Source organism: Pteronotus mesoamericanus, unplaced genomic scaffold (assembly GCF_021234165.1).
Source record: "Pteronotus mesoamericanus isolate MK-2021 breed Mesoamerican mustached bat unplaced genomic scaffold, CSHL_Meso_final contig_20, whole genome shotgun sequence".
In the NCBI taxonomy this organism is placed as follows: domain Eukaryota; kingdom Metazoa; phylum Chordata; class Mammalia; order Chiroptera; family Mormoopidae; genus Pteronotus; species Pteronotus mesoamericanus.
The window spans coordinates 8,580,334-8,606,859 of NW_026555085.1; the positions used below are offsets into that span (position 1 = coordinate 8,580,334).

Genomic DNA, 26,526 nt, shown 5'->3' on the forward strand with positions numbered 1-26,526 from the left:
GCCGATCACTGAGAGGCTGCACCCTGTCTCCAGCTTTGATGCCATTCATAGGGTTAGGGAGGTAGTAGCCTGTGAAAATTCTGCACCTCTGTGATAAACACAGGAGCTTCAGGCATAGGGGCTTTCAGAGGGCTGGGATACCTAAATATGGACTGTTTTCCTTGTTCCTTATGGCTGCTAGCCAGGCTGACGTTGTGGAGGGGCTGTGGAGTTACACCACAAATGTACGCGTATCAGATCAACACGTTGGACACCTTAAACTTACACAATGGTGTATATCAGGGTCTCAACTTCTGAGATGCAGACTACCAGTCCGTGGCCTGTTAGGAACCAGGTGCACAGCAGGTGAGTGGCAGGGAACGAGCCAATCTTCGCTGGCATTACCTCCTGTCTCCTCCTGACCCCCCGATTCCATGGAAAAATTGTCTTCCACAAAACTGGTCTCTGGTGTCACAAATGTTGGGGACCAATGTTGTATATCGAGTATTTCAATTTCTAAAAATCGTAAACCTTTTTTTTTATTATGTGAGCCTTTAACTTCCATTTTACTTATTTGTACATATAACATTAATATCTACCAGGGACAAAATTATCCTATACTCAGGAATATTATTTTATACAACACATCAGCAAGAATTGATCACCATTTTGAAAAATGATATTTCCAACAGTAACATTATTCAGTCTTTGACCAATAAAACACACCTGTTTTCAGTATACATTTGAAGTTGAAACACTGTAGCTCCTCATGAACTATGAACTCATCTTTATTTTAAAATATCAACTAGTGTTAACAGTATTCTATTGAAGTTTACCTCTTTCATATTTAAGAACAAGCACCTGACCAGTTTTCTAGTGTAGCAGTATCTAGCATTTACATACTGAAACACATTTCAGTAGAAATTGATCTTTCTCCTTTATATTACAACAAAGGCATTGGATTGACCCTTTTTAAAAATTGTGTATACAGAGAAGTTATATCTAATTTTATTTTAGGATAATGGGTGTGATAGATGTTATAAATTTTCCAGTGTTACAATAAAAAAGGGTCTGCTAACTCTGAGAACCAGTCTTAGACTAAGCTCTTTGAGAGCAGGAAGTGTTTTATGATTTCTTGCAGCACCCTGCACCAACTAGGTCCTCAATATTTAGTTTCACCCTGTTACAGTTGCTTTTCACGCCTACTCAGAAACCCTTATTTGCTCCTCCATTCTGGCAGTCTCAAGTTTGATCCAGCATCTACCCCCATGTGGGAAACTTGGGTAAATATAATCCATTTAAGTCAATCCCTTAAATATAATCCATTTAAGCCATTCACTGGCAACATTCCCTTTGCCAGTGATTAGAGACAGGCAAGTGGCCCAGTGCTGATCAAGACAGGAGGAATTCTGGCAGGAGGGAGGAGGGAGGAGGAGAAAGGGTATGAGGGGAATAAATGGTAATGGAAATACAATAAAAAAAATAAAAAGAATAAAAGAAAAAGACATGAATTCTGCTGTGAAACAAGGTTATTTTCTTTCATTGGACATTGTTGGTTTATTCGTGACACCTGGAATCATGATAGACATCTTTGATCATGAGCATTATTAGCCCAGAAAGAAACTGCTGAGTGACAGGCTGAGATGGAAGGAAGCGAGGTTCTGGGTATCTCTGAGCTCTCCATTGACCCATTCTAGAGCCTCTGAAGTGCTTGTTACATTTGAGAAAGTTGGGTCCTATTGTCAGCAGCAAGCATCCTGATATAATCCTCTTCACAAGCAGCTGTGTCACTAAAAAATATGTACGCACACTGCACGCAATCCTGGTCAGAATGCCATGGAGGAAAGTAGTAAGTGACTCTCAACCATCAGTTCCTAATTCAAACCACCTGTAGTAGAAATGAGTACCAGGCTTACCTGTATAGGGCTCAGGGGAGACCAATTTATTTTACATTGACAGTAAGCTACACAGTCTGGCTGTCTCATCGTGGAAAACAAGAAAACTTCTTGGGGTCAGCTTCAACCTTTCATATCACTACTTCTCAGGTAAGTTAATTTGGAAGTAAGCTAATTGTCTAATTCTTAGCAAAGCCTGGTGATACAAATAGCTACTTTTTCAAGGCATATAAGGATGAATTTAAAGAATAAGCAAGGGCTATCTTTTGGTAAGTTTTACTTAGCAAGGGGAGAAGGCTTCTTCTGTGAAAATAAGGTTGAAATGACTCAATTTATGTATCTAATAACCCTCTCATTTGATAATTCTATACACACGTGAAACTGGTCTTCATTGGTTTCCACAACTCACCTTGTGACACTCAGCTGTTCTCTGTATTTTTTCATCCCTCCACCTCTATTTCTTATTTATTTTCCTCTCCCACCTATCCCACACCTTGTTCTCCGTAGAAACTATCTGCTTTGCAAGGTATACAGAATTACATCTATTCTCGGTTCAGAATGAGCCGGCGAGCCCCTCAAATCCTTGCAGCACTTCCTGAGGGCAGCCTTTTTCTTCTTTTAAGAAAGAACAGGCAGAAGTTCACAAGTTAAACATAGTCTTATTTAAATATTTTATTTTGATCTATAAGTACTGCTATTTGTTTGAGTTGCTCACATAAATCCATTCCATCCAAAAAGAAAATGTGAAGTGCTTCTAGCAGTGTAAGTACAGTGAGCATGGCCTACCCAAAGATCTCCACTGGAGTCTACAGGAAATCTAAATGTAGTTAAACCACAACTGGGTGTTATTCTCTGGGCCTTAAGAGATTTTAAAAAATCAGTTTAGTTTTTAGAAATCCACCAAATGTCAATCATAGCAGGGAAGACTACTAAGCTGATTTCTGATAATTAAGTTATGTTATCACTGATCATAATTTATCCTAAATGATCACTGGCATCTGGACGACCTTGGGGTAGGGGATCTTCATAAGTAAAACAAGCACCATTCACACAAGAACAATCGATATCCATAGAGCAGTTGTGTGCTAGTCTTCTTCCCTTACCATGGTACCCAGATCCGAGCTGAGAAGATAACATTAACTTACTGAAGGTTTTCACAACAGGAGACTACTGGAGGACGTGTCGTGAGGTACTAATTTATGAGGTATGATCTAAATACTAAAAATTATGATGAAATCTTGAGTACTTGAGCCTATTTGTATTGTCTTAATTCATTAAAGTTATTTCACATGTCTAGCCTGTTTTCTTTCTCACAGGAGAGTTGGGAAGATTAAGTGAGATAAAGTACATGACAAACATATCCAGGAAATAATATTCCCATCCTCCGCCCCATCCCAAAATAAAGAGTTTAGTCCTTGAACTTTGAAGGTACTTTATAAAAAAGAAGTTAGTTTTTCTGCCAGCATCCTTGTCAGCATGATTCTGAACTGCTCCCAAGAGTGCCTTCTCTTTGGTAAACACTTTATACTATTTGAAGTACACGTAACGTTTCATTTTTGTTCAATGCTCTTTACTTTCCATTGTGAAAAGTTATTTCCGAGGACCTGAAATTTCAGAAGGTAGCCACAGTAAGAACATGTTAAGTGTTTTTTTACAATGATGATTTAAAGGCAAGCTTGTAGAGAAGACATAGTTAGAAGAGAGAAGGCAAATCAAATGCAGCCTCTGAAGGGAACTGTTCTAATTATTATCGAAAAAAGTAATGTTATACAACTACATTCAAGGACACAAGACAAAGTACTACTTTTAAAACTAGAATGACTGAATAGACAGGTTAAAAACACAGCTGAAATAGGAAGGGAAATGGACTTAAGAATAATTTGAATTGGGAGAGTGAATCATCAATCCTAGATGCTTCTGTTATCTGAATATCTCAATCACATTGTTTCACTTTTTTACCTCCCACAGTGTTCTCACAGAAATCTCAAAGCATTATTCTCATAGAACTAAATAATAGTTATCATTCTGTTAGGATTCAAAATTTCTATCCAGTAGCCATCAGGATCTTGAATAAATGCCAGGCCTTTCATTTTACCTGTAAAATAAATGATTTTCATGATTAAAAAGACTTTTAAAAAAAACTTAAAATTTTAAAATATACTTTTTAGTACTTCAAATTATAATTTCCATTTCAATAAAGTATATTGTTTTATATTTTTAATTTAAAAAGATTCTGTTGTCAGTGTTGCCCAAATGTATGTTTTTCAGAATGACTAAATGTCTTCTACACATAGCTGGAAACCAACTCTAATGAAATAAACTCTGGGACTGGCTACACCTTCTAGTTATCACCTTCACAATATCACTTCATGCTACCCGTTGAGTAGTTACAGAAACTGTCTTATTTTAAAAAGGAAGAAGAAAATAAGGATGCGCTCAATGAAGCAGGCAGCATGGCTTACCCACAGCCAAAAGACCCAGATGCTTGAGTCATAAAGCCCTGTCAAGACTACTCTGTGTAACCCAAGGTCTGCCAATCAGATTCTTTCTCACGGGAATTCATGACTGGGATTGAAAAGCTAGTAGGTTCGGCAGTAGAGCTGTTTGCTGAAATGGAAAAATGTGACTTCAGAAATTCATCATGGGACCAAGATGCTGAATTAGTTGACTCCTATTTCTGGTTCCCTTCTCCAACATCAACTCCAGAGGAACACAGTTGGCCACTGGAGGCGGGGTGGGGGGAAGAACCCCTTGGATGATGTTTGGGGAGAGGAATTGTGGTGATGGGGTGGGGTGACTGTTTTAACCAGGACTATGTGGAAGGGGTACTTTAGGCCTGGACCAGAAGGCGGTCTATCATGGCTGTGGTAGAATAGAGAGGGAGTTTGTTAGTTTGGTTCTTGTTCTTCCTCATACCGTGGGCATCAGCACCCACCCCCACACTGTGCTACTGGGGAGTGGATTTGTGCCACTGGTTGAGATGTCCTCAGGTATAAATAAGGTCATCTTATTACTTATTACTTACTAATACTTTGTCCCTGGATGACAAAGCAGGAAGATCTAACTTAAAGACTTGTTATGCGGAATATGAAGTGTTTAATTCTCATTTTCAGATGGCTACAGATCTCTGCCCAGCCCATCTTCCTGAGATTAATGGATTGTTAAAGGCTGAATCTGGTCTTCCCCTCATTTTCATTGCCTGATGGACTACAACAGCTAATAGTTACAGTAAAAAAATGCCCTCAGAGAACAAAATAGCAAGAATTTGAAGAACATAATCATAAAACAAACAATGGATTATAGATTCAAACAGAAGAATAAATATTAGACTGATGGACCAAGAACTATTAAAACATATACAAGTGATGAGGAATGTGAAATATAACCAATATGAAACAAGAAAAAGAAAAGTGAAAGGAACCGAGCAAAACTTAGGAATCAAAATTATAATAGCTGAAAAAACACAGTAAATGAGAACACAAAAGATGACTATTAGAATGGGTACATTTGAGGAAAAGTTAGTTAACTGGTATGCCAGTGTGAGTAAATCTAGAAAGAAGGCAAGGACAAGTAAGTAAATTTAAAAGCTTCCAGAACAAAACAGAAGACAACATACAAAAGAACACAAATCAGAGAGCAGATTTTTCAACAGCAGCATTGGATAAAAAACTAAGACAATAGAGTTCTATTTCCAAGACTGAAGAAAAATAAACCTAAAATTTATATTCAACCAAACTGCCATTCATGTATAAAGGCAAAGACATGGTTCCCAGGCATACAAAGCCTCAAAAGTTTGTCTCACAAACTCTTTGAAAAGTTTGGGTTGAGATACTTAATAAAGGGACAGAAAAGTAAAAAATGCTGTAAAATGTGTGTGGAGAAAAGGTGATCAAATACCTTGATATACAGCATAGGCAAAAGTAGGTTTACAGTTGTATGTGAAACAATTTATTCTTGTATCATTCATCATTGCATTTTTTCATTTGTAGTACAACTGTAAACCTACTTTTGCCCACCCTTGTATTTATTATCTTTTAAAAAAATCAATAATAGTCCAGTATGGGCAATAGGAACATGATAGGAATAGAAGACAGCAAGTTCCTTTCCTACCTGGGAGAACATCTGGATATCAAATCTTTTAATTGAAAAAAGAAAAGAAAGGATTCAAATGAAAGAGTGAAATGTTTCAAATGAAAACAGAAATAATAAATTATGATGGCAGAAATAGATTTAAGTAAAATAAATTATATGTAAATCCAAAAAATCCAGATATATACTATTTTAAAAGACATATAAAACATGAGGACATGCAAAGGTTGTAAAAGATGAACAAAAAATACTAGGCAATTATTAACTGAAGAGATTTGGTGTAGTTATAGTAATATCAGATAAAATAGACTTTAAGGAACTTATGAGGGGCTGGGGCTAGATAACACCTGAGATAGCGAAAGCTGGTGACCAATGAGAGAATGTGGTAGGGTGAAGGGTGTGTGAGGGAGCGTAAGTCTTTGATGGCTCCCCATATCCTGTGTCTAGTCTCTTGTGAAGCCACCCTAGTTGCTGTCTTCCAGTTCCCTAAAATAAGCAGGTATTCTTCCAATAATTTCCCTTCTTTCCTTAAGCTAGTTGAAGTAGATGTCTTCAAGTTACTTCCAACCAAAGGGTTTTATTACAACAGCCCCCTCTCTGTGGGTGCTCAGTAAATGTTCTGTAATTAAAGGGAGGCCTGAGGAAAACAAGCAGCAGACTCACCGTCATCAGGTTTCTTCACAAATTTTACTCCCAGTTCTTCAAATCTTTTACAAGCACCATGTACATCAGGAACAGCAATTCCAATGTGACCTTAGGTGACCACCCGCAAAACAAGGCAGAAAGGAGGAAGAAATCATTACAAAAGGGTAGGCAAGTACCACGAATGGCTTCCAAAACTAGTATATTTCAAGACAGAAGGTATCCAAAACCAGACTGAATCAAGTGAGTTCAAAAACTATAATATACAGGGTGGAGCAAAGGTAGGTTTACAGTTGTTTCTATGGAAAATAATACAATAATTAATAAAAAATATGAGAAAAAAACTGTTTTGAGTACTCATAACTATAAACCTACTCTTGCCCTACCCTGTAATAAAGAACAAGAATCTAAGTCTAACTGGCTGGGTATAATAAACTATTCCATTGCTCTGAACTATAAATTATTTAAAATAAGCCCAATGCTGGCTCATACATAGTTCAATCTATTAAGAATAAACTACACCAAAAGAGAGTAATCATTTACTCATAACTTAAAAGGTTGACATTGACCATAGAGCAGCCAATTTAAGTCTGTTATCTTGACTAAGAGATTTTAGTTCAAGGCAGAAGTATATGCTAGCAAAAATCAAAATTATTGTTAACAAGTTTTGGTTTTTAAATTAAAAAGTATACTGGAAATATAACAGACAAGTAAAATCACTGTGAGACAGTAGACACAAAGTTTAGGTTGAGACTATGAGATTAAAGGACTCCTCAATAAAAACTTATTTGTGCAAATAAAAATAACTGTAAATTAATTACACTTAATGTTTTAGATTTGTTACAATCATAAATAGGTACACAATGCAAAAAGCACACAAATCCATATATATTACATACAAATATGGAAACATACCAAATCCTCGCGGGTCTGAATTGCCACTGTGGTAACTCTGGGTCTCATCATCTTCAGTGCCCCAATTGCTAAAAAGGGAGGAAAAACATAATTACAAGTGACCTATAAAACAGATATTCTGAAAAGAAAGTTCATATATATATATATATACATGTATATATATATATATATACATATATATATATATATATATTTGCAGTCTGTCAGGAGAAAGTCCAGTCATTGTTAATGTAATGAGAATGGTTTGCATGACATCTATGTAACCTGGCAGCCAAGGAGAGTGGACTGGAATGAGCATGTGTGAACAATGACAACTTCGCTGTACTAGTCAGTGGGGGTGGTAGACACTGTTGAATGAGCATGTGTACTGTGTGCCCGTCATTCAAAATGACTGAGCAAGTAGGGCAACAAATCTGCATCAAATTTTGCATTAAGCTTGAACACTGCTCTGTGGAAACTATGGATGATTCAGAAGGCCGCAGCTATGGACAACTGGTGATTGGCAGCTTCATCACGACAATGTGTCTGCTCATGCATCACACCTTGTGCAGTTTTTTGGCAAAACATCAAATCACCCAGGTGACTCAGCCCCCCTACAGCCCATATTTGGTGCCCTGAGAATTCTGACTTTTCCCCAAACTCAAATCATCTTTGAATGGCAAGGGATTTCAGACTGTCAATGAGATTTAGGAAAATACGACAGGGCAGGTGGTAGCAATGGGAGAACTGTGTGAGGTCCCAAGGTGCCTACTTGGAAGGGGACTGAGGTGTCATTGTCCTATGTACAATGTTTCTTCTATCTTGTATCTTCTTCAGTAAATACCTCCATTTTTCATAGTACATGGCTGGATACTTTATAGACTGACCTCATATTTATACTATATATGTATATGGACACATATATGTATACACACACACGTGTATATATACATGTGTGTATGTGTGTGCATATATACTACTTAATATACTTGGTCTAATCTCTGCTATTATAAATATTAAGTTTTCAACTACAAAAAGGGCAAACAGGTAAAACGGGCAAAGTATGATTTTAGCTAGATTAGGGAGGCTAAACCAGACATCTGGATAACAATAAAAGCAACTATCATTTATTATGCTGAGTACTTTTTATTTCATTAAACCCTCACAACAGCTCCATGGGCTATATTTGAGCATCTCCATTTTATAAATTAGACTGTCACTTATGGAGGTGCTATAACTTGTTCAGAGTCGCAGAGCTATTATTGTCAAATCAAGACTCATGTCTAGGTCTGTCTGATTTCAGAGGTGTTTTGAACCTGATAACACACGAAATCACACACCCTGAAACAAATGCTATTTATTGGTTGTTAAAGAGTGCACAAAACCAACATAAAGAATAAAAATAAAGGGAATACCTATTTCAACACTTTATAAAGACCTTAGGTATAGTACCTAAACATCTGTTAGCTGTAGTCTGATAAATATCTTGCCATTTTAGTCTTTGATTATCTAATAAGCAAATGATCTCACTTGTCCTACTTATGCCACAAGAACAAGACAAAGACCAAAAGCTCCATGAAAAACACTCTTAACATACTGTTACAAATGCAAAGTGATTAGGTAGACTAGGTTTGAATTAAGCTGGTAAGGAAAAAAAAAAATATGAAAAAACCCCAAGCTTTTAAAAAAACGTAGAATATATAAGAAGATAAAAACTCATACTCACTGTGTCAGTTCAAGTGTAGCTTTTCGGGAGAATACCCATGCTACTTTTTCATCTTTATCTTTTGGGATGTCATTTTTATCCTCATAAGCCAAGAAATAGAGTGAAAACTTCATAGTGGGAAAATCTATTTTCTGGAGTAGCCTGAAATTAAACAACAGCAAGCCTGAACCAATTAACAACAAGAAAGGTTGACTGATACTAAAATTAGCATAACAATATTCAAGTTCTACTAAGAATAGGACCTGTGTGTAGTGGGGCCATTTTAATAGGTAAAGCAGGGGAAACCAATGAAAAATATCTCATTACAAAAAAAACCAAACAAAAACCACCTATTCACCTGTAATATCAGTGAAATGAAAAAAATTTTTAAAAACCAAACTTCTCCAAATACCATCAATTCTCCAAATATCATCAATTCTTCAAATATGATGAAACTTTGCTGGAATTATGGTACTTGTTTATAAATGGCAAAAAGACTTCTTCAAAAGAAAATGTTATTTTTAGTGAAAAATATCATGTATTACTTTATTGTCCTTTCAGATATACAACATTCAGTTAAATAAGTAAATGCATTGCAAGTATATGATTGTCTAACTACTAACCTGGATGTCTGAAACTGATACAAAATAATATGAATGTAAACAGTAATTGAAAACAAAAATTTAAATTAAAAAAGAGTCAATAAATAAATAAATAAATAAATTGAGTTCTTACTAAGCTAAAATTCCTAGGAAAAAAATTGAGGATATATGGTAAGAAAGAAGAAAGGACAGATTATTATCACAGAATATGTGAATGTCAACAATGAAGTGGTTACCAGTATCAAATACTGCAGAAAGGTCAAACAAGACTGAGACTGAGAACAGGTCACTAGATATGGAAAAGTCCCGTGAGGGCAGTTTCCGCAGCATGGGGCAGCAGAACCTGGACTATCCTGGCCTGGCAGAGAATGGGAGGTGAGCAAGCCAAATAGCGAGCGTGGTCTGCCTTCACAGATGGTGGGGGATGATGGGAAGGAGGGCAAGAGAGCAGAGGGCAAGAATTATGCTAGAATAGAGAAGACTTAGGCATTTTAGTAGGTTGAGGGGAAAGAGCCAGTGGAAAGTGGAGACTGATAACGAGAGAAGTGCTGCATAAATTACTAATCCTGAGCTTTTAAAAAAAATTATTGAAATTATGGCTTATAAAGTAAGCTTAGAGTTTAAGATTATTTTGCAAGGAGTAGTTTAGAATGAGGATACATAGATTACAGTTTTCTTTAGATTATGGAGGATTAAATGTTCCAGGATGATCTCATTCATTCATAATCATAGCAAATGAAAAGTTTCTAGAATTCTGTTCCAGATCTTTTACTTATCACTGCTATGGAATATGCCTTGGCCCAGTAAGATCTATGCACTGACTTATCACAAATAAGATTTATTCTATCTAATCTGTTTATGACAAAGTATCAAACACCTCAAATACGCCCATCATGAAAAACTATCTCTGCACCTAAAGCAGACTGCAGGAGCTTTATAGCCCAATCAGATGGGAAATGTAGCACATGGCCCTGCTGAAACTTGTTTTTCTCAGCTGAGCATATCTTTCAGTAAAATGTCAAGCCTCCTGCTTGGGGGCTCTTCAAAAACAAGGTCAACATTGGAGTCAGTCAGAATTGGCTTCAAATTTGGGGTCAGTAACTTAAAGACTTTAAGCTTTGGTTTCTTCCTTACAGGCCTACTCTGAAGATGGGATGAAATAACATGTAAAACGCCTGCAAATGGCAAGTGTGCAATTAGTTTGTTTTCATTGTTCTTTAAATATGCCATAAATATATGAAAAATACTTTTTCTGAAAAAAATTACAAGAAATTGTTTACAGCAAATATCTTTGGGGAGAGGAACGAAGAAAGGAAGGTCATTACTTTTCATTTTGTATTTTTCTGAATTGGTTGGATTTTCTAAATACAGACATCTACTGTATTAACCTGAATTTTTCTGTCAATGTCAATTATCTAGGCAGTCATTAGAAATCATTTTGTACTCTATATTATCGAAAAGAAACGAAAACCTCAAATCATGAAAAATAAACAAATATACATTAAGAATTGCAAAATCTATGGATATTACTTGTTCAGCAAACAAACAAACAAAAAACCCAAATACTATAAAAATGGGACAGATGGCCAGTTTTAGGTAAAGTCATTCATTTTCTAAGTAATACATCTTTATATCTGTATCTTTTCTGCAGTAAACAAGAGGCTAAAAGTGGCTATAACATCAAAAGGGTCTTAATACACTAACAGTTAATTTTTTTAAGACTTTACTTATTTCTTTTTAGAGACAGGAGAAGGGAAGGAGAAAGAGAGGGAGAGAAACAGCAATGTGTGAGAAGTACATTGATTGGTTGCTTCTCCCATGCCCTGCAACCCAAGCATGTACCCTGACTAGGAATCGAACCAGCGACCTTTCAGTTCACAAGCTGGAGCCCAATCCATGGAGCCATACTAGCCAGGGCTGGACACGCTAAGGGTTTAACTGGCAGCTCTCAGAGAGAAGGGAGTTAGAGAAAACAGAGGTATTGGTATCACTGTCCAGTGAGCCTGGCTGGGGTAGAAGGGAGGAGCTTGACAGAAGCCCTGGTCAGCAAGCCTCGTCCCAGACTCGTGATTTATGAAGCAAACTCTAACTCATTTTTAAAAATAGATCTGAAAACATTCACTACATTTGCAAAGCTATATATTTAAACATTATAGGAGCCATTAAAGAGTTTACTTACGTCATTCCAAGAACTCTAGTATAAAAGTCCAAAGACTTCTTAGGATCCTTAATTCGCAGCATGGTCTGCTGCAACAGAAAATCCTAAGGAGAAAAAGTATGTATTAAACACCTTTAAGCTCTATACTTATCTGCCTTAAAAATGTACAGAACTTAATCTTACTTTGATGATTCTAGGACATTTCTATAAACATCAATTATTGTCTTACAATGTAATAAAGGAGCTACTACTGGCAGAATTAGTACTGCCTGTCCCTATATTGAGAAGGTTCCCAACTCCTGTTTTTATTTTACTTTTCCATTGAGTTTTTAAACCCCTCCCTCACCACTAAGCTATTAGTTGTCAATTCTATCAACAAAGCTCTTTTCTGGGCACAGAGTCTCCAACTAATTTCCCTAAATTCTTTGACTCTGCACCTGTCACCGTCCCCGACACTGCCCTGATTCCAGCTGCTGTACCGCCCCCCCAGGCTAACTGGTACTCCTCCCGTCACCTGTCCCCTACAACCTGTTCTCAAAGGGGTCCTTTCTCTCACATCCCAGCCATAGGCCTTTGAACTGCTAGTTCCTCTCCTGAAATGCTCTTTCCCCAGAGCCACTTTTAATCTTTTTAACACTCTGCTCAAATGTCATCCTCTCAAGGAAGCCTTACCCAACCCCTTTAGTCAAAACTGTAACTTGCTACTATAAACCCCCTTACCCTATTCCATTTTTTTCACTTTTTTTCCTATTTATTTTTTGTTGTTTTTCTTTCCTCATTAGAACATAAGTGCCACAAGGATGGGGATTTTTGTTTGTTGACTGATGTATCAGACAGAACCTGGCACAAAGTACCCATAAATATTTATTGAATGAGTAAATAAACTTTCACTAGACTTTTCTTTCCAATTAAGCTGCATCCGACATTACTGTTCTCTTCTTCAGTTTAAAAAAAAAAAAAAGTCTAAAATCCAAAAGAACAGATTCTAAAGGATACAAGTTTACCATTCCATCATTAACACATTGGTCATATTCATATTTTCTCTCTTCAACATCTTTGCAGTACCAACGTTAGTATTGCTACACTGCGGAGAGCTTTATTATTAATTCTATTTAGTCCATAGAGGCTGCACTCAAATCTATGCATCTTACACACAGATTTTTTTCCTGTAGATGCTGTGCCAAGTACTATAAAATAAGTTCAATAACCCTGCCTATCCTATCCCTATCCTGATAGCTTTCTGGAGAACACTTTGGGTCTTAAGAGTCTTTAAAAGTTCATATTCTTGACCAAGATGTCTCACTCCTAAAAATATGTAAGGAAATAATTAGAAAACTCCAACAAAGATTTATGTACAAAGACATTCATTACAATGCTTACACAGTCAGACACTGTTCTAAGTGATTTACAGAAATTAATTCATATAATCTTCATAACAACCCAATGAGGTATGTACTACTACCATTTCCACTTTACTGCAGAGAATAAGTGGCAGAGAAAAGATTCCAGCCCAAGCAGTTTGACTACAAAGTCTTTGCTTCCAACTATCTTGACTAAACTGTCTCTAACAACAAAGGAATAGTTAGATAAATTATGATATAGGTATAATTCTGTAACTTTTGGCACTCCTGGTAAACACTTGAATGATCTTGAGAAAAAGTTCTATTTTTAAAAAGTTCCTTAAAATGATTGTTTATAGCTATGGTTATAAAATATTGTTTAAAATAAGTATATCTTGTGTTTAAAAAAAGTGTTGTTTTATCTCATCAGACAATTCTTTTTTGTTTTACTTTTAATTTTAATTTTTTCAATTACAGTTGACATTCAATATTATATTAATTTCAGGTATATAGCATAGTGGTTAGATATTTATATAACTTATGAAGTGATCCTCCTGATAAGTTCTGTACCCACCTGGCACCATACATAGTTATTACAACATTATCAACTATATTCCCTATGCTTCATCAGATAATTAACTTTGTCTTTCCCTTATCATGTTCTAAATTGGGAACAACAAAAGAAGATGTCTTTTATGCCTAAGCTATCTTTAGGTTTTCTGGGATGACTGCTAGACAACAAAGATTTGTACCTTTGCCTTCGAAAAGGGAAGAATAATAAAAATAATCCAGTTTTGGGGGGGCATTCTCCAAATTTAATTAAGTCAAAACTAGTGTGTAAAAACTTTAAAGGTACAATCAAGAATATTTCTAAAATAAGTGGAAGTATATACTGTGTTCATGGATAGGAAGCAGTAACATCATTAAAATGTCCATGCAACCTAAAACAATCTGTAGATTCAAGGCAATTCCTGTCATGATTCCAATGTCGTATTTCACAGAACTAGAACAAATACTTCAAAAATTTAAACGGAACCACAAAAGGCCCCAGAGTAATCCTGAGAAAGACAAATAATGTTGGAGGAATCACACTACCTAATATCAAAGTATACTATAAGGCCACGGTAATCAAAACAGCATGCTACTGACATAAAAACAGACACATAGGTCAATGGAACAGAATAGAGAGCCCAGAAATAAAACCACACCTTTACAGTAATTAATATCTGGCAGAGGAAGCAAGCACATACAATGGGCTAAAGATATTTTATTCAATAAATGGTATTGGGAAAGGTGGACAGATATGTGCAGAAAAATGAAACTAGACCACCTTCTTACACCACATATAAGAAGAAATTAAAAAATGGATTAAAGACTTAAGTATTAAACCTAAAACCATTAAAAACCCCGAAGAAAACATAGGCAGTAAAATCTCAGACATCGCTCATAGCGATATTCTATCTGATATATCTATCTCCCCAAGTAAGGGGGAAAAAAAGAAACAGAAACGAATGGGACTACATCAAACTAAAAAGTTTTTGCATAGCTAATGAGACCATCAACAAAATAAAAAGACAACTCACAGAATGGGAGAACATATTCTCCAACACATCTGATAAGGGGTTAATATCCACAATCTATAAAGAACTTACAAAACTCAACACCAAAAAACAATTAAAAAATGGGCAAGGACCTGAATAGACATTTCTCCAGAGAGGACATATAGATGGCCAATAGACATATGAAAAGATGCTCAACATCACTAATCATCAGAGAAATACAAGTTAAAAACACAATGAGATATCACCTCACACCTGTCAGAATGGCTATCAACAAACAACAAATGCCCGCGAGGATGTGGAGAAAAGGGAACCCCTTTTGCACAGTTGGTGAGAATTCAGACTGGTGCAGCCACTGTGGAAAGCAGTATAGAGATACCTCAAAAAATTAAAAATGTATCTGCCTTTTGACCCAGAAATTCCATTCCTGGGAATAGAGCAGAAGAAACCCAAACACTAATTCGAAAGAAGATAAGTACCCCTATGTTCATTACAGCATTATTTATAATTGCCAAGATATGGAAGCAGCCCAAGTATCCATCAGCAGATGAGTGGATAAAACAACTATGGGACATTTATACAATGGAATACTACTTTGCCGTAAAAGAGAAAATTTTTACCCTTTGCAACAGTATAGATGGACCTGGAGAACATTATACTAAGTGAAATAAGCTTGACAGAGAAAGACAAATACTATATTATTTCACGTATATGTGGAACCTAATGAACAAACTGTACTAACAAGCAAAATAGAGAAAGACTCATGAATAGAGAGCAGGATGACAGCTACGGATAGAAAAGAGCTTAGGAGGTGGAGGGATGGAGCAAAAAGGAAAAAGGTCTCACGAATATGAACAACATTGTGGTGATTGCAGGGGGGTGGGGACTATAAGGGGGTTAAATGGTAATAGGAAAAATTCAATGTTTGTTTTTGTTCTTTTTTTTATTTCTGGTGCATGTCTTATATGCCTACAATACAATCCTGACAAAATTATAAAGGCAGGGCAGGGACATGAATCAAAGGGTCAAGGTCCCTTTGAGCACCTCTAAATGGACTTTTTCTTTTTCTTTTTTAAAGCTTCATTTTTATCTATGTATGGCCAAATGCTCTAGCACCATTTGTTGAAGATAGTGATTACTATAGTTATACAGTGTGTCTTAAAACACCAGGTAAGCTAACTCCACTTTACTCTTTTCAAAATTACTCGTTTCTTTACCATCCATATCAATTTTAGAATAAGACTGCCTATGTATAAAAAAAAGGTTTGGTAGGGATTCTGTTAAACATATGTCTCATTTTGTGGAGAATAGACATCTTTACTATGCTGTGTCATCGAATCATGAACACAGTATGTCTCTCCATTTATTTAGACCTTTTATGATTTCTTTTATCAGCACTGGGTAATTTTCAGCATATAAGCCCTAGACATGTTTGTTAGACTTATACCTAATTATTTAATTTTGTTTAGCAACTGTAAATTGTATTGTATTTTTAATCTTGGTGCTTAAATCCTTTGCTAATACATAGAAATTCATTTTTTTAATGTTTATTTTGTATCCTCTGACCCTGCTGAACTCATTTATTAGTTCCAGAAGAGTTTTTTGTAGATTCCTTAGGATTTCTTATATAGACAATTGTCATCTGCAACTAGGGACAGTTTTATTTCTCCCTTCCAATCTGCATGACTGTTATTTCCTTTTCCTGCCTTACTATGGTAGGTAGGACCTCCAGCACTATGTTGAATAAGTGAGGTGAGAGCAGACATCCCGGCTTTGTTCCCCCAAATTAAGAATTAGCTGTAAGATTTTTATAGATGTTCTTTATCAAGTTGAAGTTTCCCTCCATTCCTATTTTTTTTAAATCATGAATGGTATTGAATTTTATCAAATGCTTTTTCTACATCAATTGATACATCGTTTTTTCCTCTTTAGCCTCCTAATGTGAATTATTTTAATTGATTTTTGAATATATAATTAGGCTCACATAACTGGAATAATCTTAATCTTCATTTAGTCATGGTGTATAGTCTTTTTTATATATTGCTGAATTCTATGTGCTAATATTTTGTCAAAGATTTTTCTGTCTATATTTGTCAGGGATATTGGCTGTAGTTTTCTCTTTTTGTACTGCCTTCATGTAGTTTTAGTATCTTGGTAATACCAGCTTTGTAAAATGAATTATTTAGTGTTCCCTTCTCTTCTGTTTTCTTGAAGGGACTGTGTGTAGCTGATGTTAATTTTTCTTTAACAGTTGGAAGAATTCTTCAGTGAAATCATCTGGGCCTGGAGATATTTTTTTTTAAGATTATTAATTAAGAATTTGGTTTATGTTATAGAGCTATTCAAATTATTTCATATTGGGTAAGTTATGACAGTTTTGTTTTTCAAGGAATTGTTCTACTTCATCATGTAAATTGTCTAATTAATGTACAGATAGTGTTTTTAGCATTCCCTTATTGCAGCAATTTTCAACCTTTTCCATCTCATGGCACACATAAAATGAATTACTAAAATTCTGCGGCACACCAAAAAATAGATTTTTTTGCCAACCTGAGGAAAAAAAATAGGTGTAATTTTGATTTATCCACAATGGACAACTATTGTTGTGTTGGCTGTTCATTTTTTTATTTGACAGTCTAAGGGGAATAGAGGTCAGTGCCCCTGACTACTCAGGTATTGCATGTTTTCAAAATTCTTGTGGCGCACCAGTCAAAAATTGTTGCCTTATTGTCTTTCTGATGTCTACAGAGTCTGTAGTGGTAGACCCTATTTCATTCCTGATGTTGGTAATTTTTGTCTTCTTTTTTCTGGTAGTCTTGCAATAGTTTGTAAATTCTATTTTTTCCCCTAAGAATCATCTGTTTAATTGATTTTCTCTATTTTGTTTTTAATTTCATTGATTTCTACTCTTTATTATTTTCCTCCTTCTGCTTTTTTTGGGTTATTTTGCTCATCTTTTTCTAAGTTCTTGCGGAGGAAACTTAACTTACTGATTTGAGACTTTTCCTCTTTTCTAATGAATGTATTTAGGGCTATAAATTTCCCCCTCAGCACTGTTAGTTGAGATTCCTCTTTCATTTTTATTCAATCTATTTTTAAAATTTTTCCCTTGAGAATTCTGTTGACCCATGGATTATTTAGAAATGTATTATTTAGTTTCCAAGTATTTCAAGACTTGCGTTTCTGCTACGAATTTCTACCTTGATTCTATTGTAGTTGAAGAACACACTCTGTATGATTTCAATTATTTTAAATTTGTTGAGGTTGGTTTTAGGGCCCATGGCATGATCTATCTTGGAATATTCTCTGTAGGCACCTAAAGAAATGTATTGTTATTATTGGGTGGAGTGTTCTATACATGTTGATTAGGTCTTGTTCACTGATTAGATATTATTTGTTGAAGGCATTGTTGAATCTACCTACTTGCTAATTTTCTGTCTAATTCTATTAATTGTTGAAAGAGGAATAATTAAGTCTATTATAATTGTGGATCTGTCTATTTCTCCTTTCCATTTATATATCAGTTCTTGCTTCACATCTTTTTGCAGCTCTACTGTTTGGTGCACACACATTTAGAATTGTTATGTCTTCTAGGTCGATCGACCCTTTTATCATTATATAATGTACTTCTCTATGATCATTTTCTTTGCTCTGGCGTCTACTTTATTTGATTTTCACATAGGCACTCCTTCTTTCTTTGGATTAATGTTTGCATAATATATTATTTTTACATCCTTTTACTTTAATTTTCTTCTATCATTATACTTGAAGTGATTTTCCTGCAGGCAGCATATATTAGCACACATTTAAAATTTTTCATTCAGTTTAACTGAGATAGAATTGACATAGAGTACTGTGCAAGTTTAAAGTGTACAGGAAGATGACTTGATTTACATGTGCTGCAAAATGATCCCCACAATAAATTCCACCACCTTGTATGGGGCATGTTTTTAAACCTGCTCTACCAATCTCTGCCTTAATTGGTATATTTACATCTAATGTAATTATGGTAATGTTAGGTCTTAAGTTAGCCTTTTTTTAATTTTTGTTTTGCTTTCTGTTTGTTCATTCTTTTCCTTTGCCCTTCTGTGGATTACTGGACCTTTTTTTGTAATTCCACTTTGATTTCTCTAAAGTGTTGTTTAATTTTTTATTTTATTTTTGGATTCCAGAGACAGAGAGAAAGGGAGAGAAAGTGAGAAACATCAACATGAGAGAAACATCAGATGGTTGCCTCCCACATGCGTCCCGACCAGAATGAACCCCTAACTCAGGCATGTGCCCTGACCAGAAACAAACCTGTGACCCTTCCAATTTATAAGATGACACTCCTACCAACTGAGCTATACCAGCCAGGGCTAGAGTGTTTTGACATGTATTTCTTTGTATAGCTTTTTTAGTGTTTGCTCTAGGTGTTCCATTATATGTAGGAGTGGGCAAAAGTAGGTTTACAGTTGTGAGTACATGAGTTTATTCTTGTATTATTTATTTCTTATTGTACTATTATCATTAATCTACTTTTGCCCACCCCTGTATAACTTATCACAGTCACTTTGTGTCATCATTTAACAGTTTGAGTGAAGTACAGAAACTTTACCTCTCTTTACATCCCTTTACTCTCTCCCATTTATAATTGTCTTGAAGTATTTTCACAGCTGGGTTGTGGCAGTATTTCAGGTCTCCCGTGTTTCTCCACTGATACAGCATTGGGGGGAGAGAGCTTGTTACTTCCCAGTGAGAAGAAAGTTCTGGCTCCCTACTCAGCCTTCTCTGATACTAGCATAGCAGGGGGAGGTTGAGCTCCTCAGTCCAGCCTGTTGGGTAGAAGACCAGCCTCCCTACTCAGCCTTTGCTGGCATAAGTGGGGCTGCAGCCATAGTTTTTTCTGTGGTGTTAGGTTGTAGCAGAGCAATTACTATCTAAAAGTTTGTCTTATCAGGAAAAACTGCCTATTTCCTGGTCCTGTGGCTAGACAGAGGCTTTCACTGGGCTTTTTTGTGTGTGTGCACCCATTGACATTTCCAGGTTGCTAGCTTCTTTAGCTCCATGTCTGGGCTATATGAGAAAAAAGAAAACAGGAAACTCCCTACCATGTTGTTTTCAGGGTCTCCGGTTCCTAGCCAGTCTGCCGCCTTCTCTTCACCCTTCCAAGTCTTCCTATGTTGGTTTTCTATATAATGTCCAGAGTTTTAGCTGTACTTACCAAGAGGCATAAGGAAATGTACATGTATTCCATTCCCAGAAGTCTCCAAATAAATTTTATACAACTGACCCCAATGATGGGACATATTTGGTTATATTTGGTCTGTTTTCAGGATGTGTCAAAACTTGTCAAGAAGCCAGGACAATGGCAAAAAAAGTTGCTTGACTTTGTGTTCTCTACCTCTCATATTCTCTTTCTAGTGATGAAGAAACTCCTTTCTCTAGAATTGTTACTAGGGAGCTTTGTAAGATAGTACATCTTATTTAAAATCAAAATCTTTAGTGCCTCTATCACCTCCAGCCTTCAGAAAAGAGAAATTTCAAAAAAAATTAGCACTAGCCAAACTTTCAGAAAATGTTAAAACTTCTGTAGCCTGAAGTGTGTGTTCTGGCATTAATAACAGTGATGCCAGCTCCCTTTGGAGCCTATCAACACTTTCTCCCAATCAATTTTCAAAGGTGTTGCATCAGCCCCAGCAGGAAATCTTAAAGTTCAGCTAAACATTCGGACTCATAAGACAACTAGAGGCAGAAAGGGTATCAGTCAGGAAAACGGCCTGCCAACGGAGCAGTGTCAAGTGTTCCTCTTCAACAGGAGTCCTTAAAGGAGCTGGACAGCTCAGGTGCGGGGAGAAGATCTGCACTGGGTAGGGAGTGGGGACCACCCTGGTGCAGAAGCTGTGTCCCGGAGGAGCCAGTATTTCTAGTAGCAACTCCACAGGCATTGCTTCCAGAATCTCCGCCAAAGACAGTCGTAAGTCACTGAATTCAGGGAAGCCCAACGCTGTGGCTTCCTATTTGGTTTATAGGTCTCCCCCTCCAATGCAATATTATCAGTTGAGTTATTTTTACCATAAACAATACACCCAAGGAACAAACACCATTTTTATTGTTTCTTGGGAAACAAGCTGGAGTTAACCAAAGGTCAGATGCTTATCAAAGGGGAAAGGGCTTAACTCTTTACCCCTAGTGTCATATCTCCTAAGAAGCAAAAAATTGATAAAGTTGGGTTTTTTCCTGACTTGTTAAAATCACAATTGCCTTCATGAAAGATCCTTTCGGAAATACAAGTGTATCTGAGGGGAACAGGATTATTTATTATGTGATAGCTGGAGCACATGGTTGATGCACAATAGGGTAAAATACCTTTTTTTTTCTTTACCACCTATCTCCTTCTAGTGTTATTTCCCTGACTCAGCTTGTGTCAGAATGTGAAGAATACTGTGGGAAATTCAGCCACTCCCTCTACATTCAGTCTATCTTACCTAAATTGGTTTCCTGTGGTCCGTTCCTTCCCACCCTATAACTCAACAGCCAACAACATACTTCCAGTATACTTTCCCTATAGATAAGGGAGACAGAAATAGCTAGCAGATACAAAGTTTTTTAAATGTAAAAATTACCTGTGATATTAATAAACACACCTGCCAGACTACTCTTACAACAGATAAGAAAAACAGGAAAATCCTAGAAGCCCTCAGTATCATGAGGCTTTTCAAATTTCATGCAAGGGACGGGAAAAAAACACACACACAAGTATGAGGAAAATAATTCTTCACAGGCAATATGGTTCAAATGCTGACTCTACCACTGTTACCTTGGGTAAACCATTACTTTTCTTAAACCTCAGTTTTCATGTCTTTATAACGGGGATAATTATAGTTCTCAGCTCCTAGGGTTCAGCTGAAAAACAAAAGGGATAATGCATGAAAGTGCTTCGCATAGTGCCTGGCCCAGAGCAAGCTACTCTGCTTATTATTGTTCTTGCTGTTATTATAAAATACATTAATAGTATTCACTGTCAACTATTGCTTTTGATTCCCGAATTTCATGCCCCAGGCCACACCTCAGCTCTGCACTGATGGCTCCATCAGCCTAATCATCAATTCCACCTGGGTCAAAATATTAAATTCATCACAGCCAAAATAAACACTCCTTCCCGTATTTCCATTAGGGAACACCTCTAAAATCCCTCGTTAGCCCAAGTCAGATACCTGGAGTCTTCCTAGATTTCTCCCTCTCTACTCCTACAGAATCCAATCCAGGTGTCCCATCAACCTAACTGCTTACATTCCTCTGGAACCTGCGTCCATGCCTTTCTAATGTTCATTACCTTGATCACATGTTCATTACCTCCGGCCTGGGTGATTTCAATAGACTCCCTGGTCTCTCTGCTTCCTGCAGACTTATAATGCAGTCCAGAATGATCTTCCTATAATACTACCAGAATGATCTTTGTGTAATGAAAACTCTGTTGGGTCATTTATGAATTAAAAATCAATCCTTCAGTGGTGCCTCACAGCTTTTAAACTAAAGTCTCAACAGCAAGTGCATATGGTTGATGCATACTTTTCTAACTTCATTTTTTCTCACTAATCCCCTAAACTGGTAATCTCAAACATTTATTTCATATCCTTATCAGTTCAAAACAAGCATGCATCCCAATGAATGTATATTTATTTTAATTATGTACAAGTATAAATATATTAATAAAGCACATATATTATAAAAACCTATTTACCTAATAAAAATCTTTACAAGGTGAGAAAAACAAGTGAACATAATGGGAGTGCTCATAATTTCTCTCAGCATCCCAATGACGATGTTCCTCTTTCCAATTCATGCTGCCCATGACTTCAGTCTCATTGTATTACCTGAAGGTCTCTGCATCAGTTCTCTGATATCATTGTGCTTTTATATATACTATGATTCTCTCTGCCTAAAACAGTCATTTGTTCACCTGGCTATGTCCTTCTTCCTTCCTCCTTTTCGAATTTCTTCTTCCCCTTACCCCTGCACCCAACACCCAACTCTATCTGGTTACCTCCTTTGTGTTCAGTAAAACTCAGTTTAAATGCCACCAACCCTGAAAGTTTTCCCCAACTCCATTACCTATCACTCCAAATTATTGTACTAAATGACACTGATGGAAACGGTTGAAACAATGAATTTCAGATTACCACTTGAAAAAAGAAGCATTTGGCCTTACGAAGAAAGTGAGCCAGCCAAGTGAGACTGCTCAGGATGTGGTTGCAGCTGCACATGCTTTGGTCTGCCTCTATAACAGAGACGCAAATGATCAACAAGCAAGCTGACTTTCCACCACTGCTGCTCTCTCTTTTGCAAAGCAGACCCTCAAAACTTATCTTACTTTCTGGGAAGAGCCTTTCAGGTGTTCTTATCACCTCAGGCTTGGATCCCTTCAATCTATTCAGCAGAATGCTTCAAAATCCTGAGTGATTCCTCACTACCCTTATAAAATCCAGTTTCCTTAGATGTGACATTCAAAACTTTCTCCAGGATCTGGGTTCAACCTACCATTCTAGCCTTCTCTACCACTGCTCCACTGCTTAGGTGACTTGCATTTCAACCAAAAACATGTAACTCACCTCTCCAGAACATGCACCACGTTTCTGCATAGGTGTTTCCTCCAGCTACAATGCTCCCCCATGCAATTCTGTTTCCCAGTGGTGCTGGAATCCCATCCATCCATCTTTCAAGGAATGCACCCACTCCCACCTTCTGCTTGAGCAGTCCCTGATCTCCTCAGCTGAAATACAACCTTACATTGCACCACCTTTCACAGTTTAGAGAACACCAATGCACTTTGTCATCCTCACAGCTCTCCTTATGCTGCTTTTATGAACTCAGTCCAAGTACCCTGCTAAAATCACTGCAGCCAATGGCAGAACGAGGGATTCAAATATAGATTTTCAGGTTCCAAATACCCAGTGTACACCCATAGTGCTACCTTCAAAAGTTTCTACCTCTTGTGTTCCCAGGGTGCTTTCTAATTTCAAACGCACATTATTACCAGTTCCATTTAGTGTTAGAGTTGGTGCATGTTTGGTGACAGGACCTCATCTTGTTCATCACGGTATCCCCAAATGTTCTTTGCATACAGCAGGTGATTAGCGATCAGGCTGAATTTAATTCATTTAGGTGTTTTACTTTCCTTCACGTTCCAAAATTAGTGCTGAAATCCAGAAGCCAAATAGGGTGGAGGCTGGGAGTGTGCGCTCCTCCCTGGGCAAGTTACTCAATACCTGTGTTCCAGAGTCTCATTTGTAAAATGGAGATAATTATGCCTTCCTCACATGGTTTTTGTGAGGATAAAATTAAGTACTGCACTTAAGACAACAACCCAGGACCTGGCACATTTAATATATACCAGCTGCTAGTACATAGTCCATTTTATGTCCTCCACATGGTAGTACCTCAAAGGCCAAAAATTACTGATCTCAAAAAATGTCTACTCCAAGTCACCAAGAGAAATTTAGATTATGGTAAATCTAAATTAAGAAAGCAAGGACGTGAACTGAATAAATTTTATAAAGATCTCCCTGAAATTTTTTTAATAACCAGTACATAAAATACCCGGTTATCTGGGAAATTAACTTATATTGAATGACTCTATGTTATGTGAAATAACTAGATATTACTATATATTAGAAGGTATACAAGTGAGATGAATGTGAGAGATTACATATGTGTGTGCATATATATATGTAAATACATATAAGTTTATTTCTTCCCCCTTAGTTTTGCAGTGACTAAGTTTTGCTTAAGCTAAGTACCAAATGTTAGTCAAAAGCTTTAGCAACGAGAGGTGTGTGACTCTTCCTCCTGAAGCCAAAAAGCAAGCAGGGACCAACCTCATGCACACCTCTTAGAGGTCTGCATAAAGCACATTCATTCTTCAAGGAATTTAGATAGTTCCCAGCCCAATGAATAAACACACAAAGGCGTTCACTGACACTGATGAGTACACAGGAATAAACCAGCCAGATGCTATGTCTAATCTTGACAATGCACGAAGGCACCACACCTCAGTGAGTTAGTTAAGCTGACTCAGTACAGACATGCTAAGCAAGTGGAGGGGTGAAAGCCTTCATACGCAACAGGTCATTCCTCTACTGGGTCTCTGCTGCAATGAGAAAATCGGTGAAGAAATTTCTAAGATTCCTGTCGGATCTAGGCTCCATAATTCTGGCATCTCTCTTGGGAGTCACCACGCACAGGGAGGGCAAAAAAGTGGCCGTGAGCACAAGCAAGAGCCAAGGAAAGGCAAATTCTGGGCGCAGTTAAGCCAGAAGCAATCAAATTAGTTGTGGGAGTTAAGCCTGGAGCCAGGAAGTTACGGAAAAATGATGCGGGTTGGGAGAGGCCAGCGCGGAGAGAGACCTTCGAACCCCGGCTAGGAGTTCTGAAACTGCTCGTTGTCAGCCATGGTTATTAACTTACGGAACCTGCACACTCACAGTGAAGGGATCTGACCCTGAGTTAGTTTTGACTGCCAGTTATCATCCCAAAATTAAAAAGTTATTGCAAGTTCGGTTGCAGGCCCTGAAACAACCTGAAGACACGGGTCCTCTCACAGATTCCCACTGGACACCATTAGCCCTCTTCCCAGCCCACTCCATCCCGTCCAAGACGGGCAGAGGTGCAGCGGCGGTCGAATGAGGTACGAATCCAGCACGAACTGGGCCCGGCTGACCCTGGGGATCTGCTCCCTTTTTGGACCCCAACTGCGCCGCGCCAGGACCCCGACTCGAGAAAAATTGGTTCTGCGCCCACCTTGGTGCTGGGGTCCGGGTCCGAGCAGCAACTGAGGGCAGCCTGGTCCGTAAGGCCGCCCGACGTGGGTTGCGGTTCTGCCATGGCTGCACTGCTGTATCACGGACGACGGTCCCCAGGACTCAGCAGCAACCCACACTCCGCCCAAACCCTGAGTTGCCTTTACCAGCGACCGCGTCGCACGGGGGCGGGCGGCTGCTGACTTCCAGCCAATAGCTGCTCGGAGAGCAAGCTGGTTCTGTGCCGCTTGAGTGCCAGTGAGTCAGCGCTTCCAGCCACAGAGCCCTGTGCCCCAAGACTACAACCCCCAAGGTCCCTTTCGCCTAATGGAGACCTGCTTGAGGGGAGAAAATGACAAACAAAAACCGAACAAGCTACTGGCTTCAAAGAGTGGTTTCTCTGCTTGCTTGATGACCAATTTTGTTTCTGTTTAACTGTTAAAGTTCAGTAAACACCCATACCTCAAGGCTGCAAGTTGGTAGGAAATTGGAATCTGGTGAATAGAGAGTTGGAAGTTACTCTTTTTAAGGTATAAGAATCCCAAAGTCTTCCTAAGTTTAAACAGATCATTTAAACAGGGTAATTAAAACAATCTGATTTACTAAAAAACCTAGAATCAAGTTTTGGTTCCACTATTTAGTAGCCTGGAATAATAACTGACCTCTCTCAGCTTCTTTGCAGGATTTTGGTGAGGATCAAATGAGATTTAAGTCATGGTTTTGCTACTTATGACCCAAAGGTCCATAACTTTCAGTGTGTTTTATATTAATTTTGCTAAGGTACATATTTTAATTGTTTTCATTGGAAGACTCAGTCATCACTGTTGTCAACTGATGATTGTGGGTGCCTATTCAATGCCAAGAGGAACCCCCATATTGGGCTAC

General features: G+C 37.5%; 1 protein-coding gene across 1 annotated transcript; it reads right to left on the reverse strand.

The window, feature by feature from the left end:
- Window positions 1-347: 347 nt before the first annotated feature.
- On the reverse strand, window positions 348-25,806 carry GLO1 (glyoxalase I). Its single transcript, XM_054569317.1, has 6 exons — window positions 25,643-25,806; window positions 11,986-12,068; window positions 9,226-9,366; window positions 7,521-7,588; window positions 6,627-6,716; window positions 348-3,969 (listed from the first exon to the last, which is right to left on the reverse strand). The coding sequence occupies exons 1-6, from the start codon at window positions 25,724-25,726 to the stop codon at window positions 3,881-3,883; spliced, it is 555 nt and encodes a 184-aa protein (XP_054425292.1). The 5' UTR covers window positions 25,727-25,806; the 3' UTR covers window positions 348-3,880.
- Window positions 25,807-26,526: the final 720 nt, after the last annotated feature.